The sequence below is a fragment of the Chrysochloris asiatica genome, unplaced genomic scaffold (genome assembly GCF_000296735.1).
Source record: "Chrysochloris asiatica unplaced genomic scaffold, ChrAsi1.0 scaffold00025, whole genome shotgun sequence".
NCBI classification, from domain to species: Eukaryota; Metazoa; Chordata; class Mammalia; order Afrosoricida; family Chrysochloridae; genus Chrysochloris; species Chrysochloris asiatica.
Window position 1 is genome coordinate 5,275,449 of NW_006408543.1, and position 5,273 is coordinate 5,280,721.

The following is a 5,273-nucleotide window of genomic DNA, read 5'->3' on the forward strand; positions in this document are numbered from 1 at the left end:
GTCACCAGAATGGAGGTGCACAAACAGTGGGGGTACCAATGAACAGATACCAAGAAAAAAAAGAAAAGAAAAGAAAATCAGAACAAAGCAAAACCAACAAAGTGTATTGTCCACCTTTGCGCCGAGGTTCCCGCAGCATTTTTCCATGGTGTACCTGCTCTCCAACTTGTTCTTCCATTTAGTCTCACCCAAGTTGTCCCTGGAGCCCAGCAGATTCAAAAGTACATGATTTCTTACTTCCACTTCAAGTTCCACTAGCTATAAGCCTTCAAATGTTTTAAATATCTGTACCTATGTGGTTCTCAGTTTTGGAACTCTGCCCTGGATCTGCTTTTCCTGGTATTCTGTGGTATTGCTGACTGCAAACTTCACTGCACCTCCACCCTAGCCACCATCTCTTTTCACCAGACCCATCTAGACAATATGAAAACTATTCAGTGGGGACTGTACCTTCCCCTGCACACTCTGAAACTGAACTCCTTCTTGAAATCTTTTAAGCTAGTCACTTTGTGCCTTTATTGCTCCCTGATTTTAGGTAGCCAGTATCTAAACTGCCTGTACCTATCTACCCTGTATATAGAAGGGATAGACCTAAACTTTTAAAGTTATTGCCAGTTTCTTCTGCCATTTCTTCGCCCTATTCCATGATGATACAAGGTCCTAGATTGGTGCCAATCCATCAAATGTGTCCCAGAATGAGAAGACCAGTTGATAGAGCTCCATCTCACAGTTACAACCTGGAGTAGAGTCAACCTCCAGCATAAATGTAGCACGACTGATAAATAAATATTAATATACATCATGAAGATTGTGAAGCTGTTTGTCAAAGCAGCAAAGAAGACCCTGGAAGAGGGCATGGTAATGATATTAACCAATTCCATTGCAAGCTTGACTTCATAAGCACTGGACCACAGGTTTGTTTAAACTACAAGGTCAGCAGTTCAGACTCACCAACTGCTCTTTGGAAACCCTATACAGGATTTCTAAGAGTCAGAATGGACTCAATGGCACTTAACAACAAAAAGTAAAATACCAGAACAATCTTACAGGTTCATAGAAAAAATATAGACTTTCTTCTCTTGTTAAAATTCAGGAGGGTCCTTTGGAGATGGTGGTATGTAAAGAGGACACTGAGCATAGTAGAATTTGAATGTGGAAATTAAAAGAGTCAGACTCTGGTGCCCCAGTGATTCAGAACTGGAACCGGGGGTTGATAGGAAGAGAGAATATGGTTGCAATATAAACCATTTGCCTGTTTCTGCTCTGTTAACTTGAAAATCCTTTAAGGCTATGCTCATCCTGATAAAAACCTCTCTCTCTCTCTCTCTCTCTGTCTCTCTCTCTGTCTCTCTCTCTTTCTCTGTGTGTGTGTGTGTGTGTGTGTGTGTGTAACCAGAGGAACTCAGGTCCTAAAAGACTGATTTCTCTCTCAGTGGTGTTCTGATGAGTGGAGTACATGAAGATTGGGAGGCCTGCCTTAAATTCAGAAGTTAGGAGATAGTATAAAATAAACCTTCAGACTAGCGGCCTCACTAAGATTCTTGAAACTTTGTGAATTTACTCTGATCTGCCCCTTCCTGGCCTCAATTCCCCCACCCATGTGCTGAGAGGAACAGAGTCAGAATCCCTAAGGACCCTTTCTAATAGAAAATGTCTGAGTTGCTTAGGATTCATTTTCATGAAGGACTTCAATGTTAAGTTTGATTTCAACTGCCAATTAAGTGCCATATCACACATCCATATAACATTGCCATGTTGACCCAGACAATGAAAAACATCAGCGTGCTCTATGATAAAGGTCTATCAGTTAATTGCCAATCTCCTTACTCCCCTGGGTCTTGTTCATTCACATCCATGTTAACCTTTAATTTTCCTATATCATTTCTTAAAAACTGTGTTATTCTTTAGGGAGTATTTTGTCTCCCACCTTTTGAATCTCACCTGCTTATGAACAAAGACTGAATTCCATACCCATTTCCTTCCCATCTTCCTTATCCTTTCTTTTAACTATGTAAGAACCTTAGATTTCTCATTTTGTTACTGAGTCTAAGCAGCTTAGGCTGAACACCTGAGTTATCCCTAACATCTATCCCATACACCAAATTTACATCAGAAAATTCTGTTGGTCTCATGTTCAAAAGAGAGCTAAAATCTGAGCTCTTCTTGCCAACTCCTACACCAGGACTGTCATTAGTAGCTGTAAGCTGTATTATTAGTGGTAATTACCTAACTGATATTCTTGTTCATCCCCTTGTTCCTAGATCCAACCCTCCACAGAGTTACCAGAATGACACTTTCCAAAGTAAATTAGATTTGGCATCTGTGGAAACGTGCCACTCAGATTCCTCAGGCAGGAGCATTATCAATGGAGATTCCTCTGTTGTCTCTCTGCATCCACCACCATATCTGGGCCAAGTCTGTGCTGCTTAAGGCTTCACCCAACCAATCATCCATCATACTGGGGAGAGTTAGGCAGATTCCTTTTTTAAAAATGTGGAACCTGACTTGTTGCCTTATGCAGGGCAGCCCAGTTCTGGTGTCTGGAGGTTAATTAAATAGCCACCATGTCGAGCAAAAAGGCAAAGACCAAGACCACCAAGAAGCACCCTCAGGGTGCAACATCAAATGTGTCTGCCATGTTTGACCAGTCACAGATTCAGGAGTTCAAAGAGGCCTTCAACATGATTGATCAGAATAGAGATGGCTTCATTGACAAGAAAGATCTTCATGATATGCTTGCTTCTCTTGGGAAGAATCCAACTGATTCATACCTGGATGACATGATGAATGAGGCTCCAGGTCCCATCAATTTCATCATGTTCCTTACGATGTTTGGGGAGAAGCTGAATGGGACAGATCTGGAAGATGTCGTCAGAAGTGCTTAAATACATAAATAAGGATGGTGAAGTTCCAACCTGCTTACTGGGTCGTTTCATCAGGAAAGGACAATCTCTAGTGAAGGACATCCTGGTGGGTGGAGCAGAGGTTCAACAAAAACAAGAAAAACCCTCAATGTGATGGGCTGACACAATAACCCAACAACGGACTCAAACATGGCAACAATCAGGAAGATGATGTAGGAGTGGGCAACATTTTTTTCTGTTATACATAAGGGTGTCATGATTCAGAGCAAACTTGAGGGCAACTAGAAACAACGACGATGATAACAAGTGTTAAAGACATGTAGAGTGGCTAGAATAGATGAACAAGTTCTTGATTGGCTTCTATGTGAATGGATGACTTGGATATTAAAGGTTGCTTGTGACAGGGTTACTAAAAGTATGGTAATGGTTATTTGCTGTGGGGTAATGACAAGAAGGAGTAAGCTGTGTGTTCTGGTTATTCAATACTATGTAAAATATCCCAAAATACACTGATGAAAACAAAACCATTCATTTTGCTCATGGATCTGTTACTAGGGAAAGGCTCAGCAAGGTCGGTTTCTTTCTGTTCTGCCCAGGAGCAGTTAGATCAGCTTGAGGGCTAGGACTGAATCCTTAGGAAGCTCGATTACTCCCAGATATGCGCTGGGAAGACTCAAGCAGGTGGAACTGGCATAGCTGGGTCTCCTTGGGCTTTTCATTGCTTCTTTACCTCTATGGAGTCTTTCTGTAAAGTCTTTCTTGCCTTGCTGCTTCCAGGTAGCCACGCATGTTTGATGTTGGCCCAGGACTCCAAAGATGTACCTCCCAAGAAAAAAAGCCTAGCCCAAACTGAGTTTCCTTCTGGAATCCAGTCTTAGAAATGATGCAAGGTCACCTCTGCCACATTCTATTCTTCAAGGTAGTCTCAAAATCCTGTCCAGCTTCCAGGGGTGGGAAAGTGGACTCCTTTTTTCAGTGCAAATGTGTGAAGGCTCTGAAAGGGCATGCAGATCTGGAAAAATTATTATAGAGATGTTTGAAATACAATCTGGTAAAGTGTGTGTGTTTTATGACCCATCAGCAGACTGGTGAGCACAGAATTGTACGTGGGCATTAATAATTAAATTAACGTCACAGTTGGGGACAGTTGGTAAAGTCTTATGTGTATAATGAAGTATCAGATTTGTTATTGGAGTTAGAAGGACTCACAGTGAACTTGATATTCAAAGGGTGGTAAGTAGGAAAGAACTAAATAGTATTGTTGTTGTTAAAGTGCAATTGAATCAGACTCAGCAGCCTTGCTTAAGATTTCTGAGGAGTAGCTAGTAAGGTTGAACTGCCGGCTTTGTGGTTCACAGTCCGGTGTGAACAATGCCAATCAGTACTCCATAAAACAGCACTTGTTGTTGTTGTTATTAAGTACCATTGAGTTGGTTCCGACACATAGTGACCCTGTGTAGTGTTTTGGAGGAGCAAATGGTGAGATTGGACTGCCAACTTTGCTTTCAAACCAACCTTGCAGTCCAGCACATTAACCCACAGGGCCACATCTGCATTAGCAGGAGACCGACCATATGGGCTACCACGGAAAAAATAGATATTAGGAGGGAAAATTTGACAGACAGACATGAGGAGGTCTGGCAAAGCCCAGTAGCTATAAAAGGGCCTAAGGGTGGCTATAGGAATTGTACACAATAATAACATGCATGTAGAAAATACAGAGGGGAGAGACAAAGGCATGGGCTGCCACTGGTGTGCCAGTAAGAAAGCAGATACTGAAAAAGCTGCACAGATTCAGGATGTCATCTTCATCACTCCATACCACTTCCAAGAGGAGGCATTCCTGAAGGGTTCAGCCATCGGCTCTCCAAATCGTCTCACCAAGCAATCAAATGCATTGCAATACAGCCAGAATGCGATGTCCTGTCAGAAGGGGACCTGAATAATTTAGAGTGATGTTGGACATCAATATTTAATGACATGAAAAAATGTTCATGAGACAATGTTAAGTAAAAAAGGCAGATTGCAAAACAGCATTTCTGCACAGAAAGAAAGAAAAGGAGGATGTTCACTAAAATATTAACAGGATTTATCTCCAGGTGGGAATGGGTTTATTATTTTAATTTTTGCTATTTTTCTTTTTTTGCAAGTATATATTTTCTACATATAAAAGAAACACTGTTAGATAGGTTAAAAAACAATTATTGTTATCATTTTAAAAACATATCCAGTCTTTTGCTAATGTTTTAATGAGATTAGCCTTTTTACTAATTTAATTATATTTCTTCTTTCTTTTTTATAGGGATCTGCTTTACTGAAGTTTTTGTTGTTGTTGTGTTTTGTTTTTCTTATGGAAATAAGCAAAATCAAAACATGGCCCTTTGATAGTACCCATTTGACCTAGCTTCA

At 40.8% G+C, this 5,273-nt stretch overlaps 1 protein-coding gene across 1 annotated transcript in view; it reads left to right on the forward strand.

The window, feature by feature from the left end:
- LOC102814382 (myosin regulatory light chain 12B-like) overlaps nucleotides 1-2,885 on the forward strand; it is a 3,905-nt gene extending 1,020 nt beyond the window's left edge. Inside the window, exon 2 of the mRNA XM_006839513.1 lies at nucleotides 2,560-2,885. Coding sequence (XP_006839576.1) covers nucleotides 2,565-2,885 — 321 coding nt within the window. The 5' untranslated portion in view covers nucleotides 2,560-2,564. The remainder of the gene's footprint in view (nucleotides 1-2,559) is intronic.
- The last annotated feature ends 2,388 nt before the right edge of the window (nucleotides 2,886-5,273 follow it).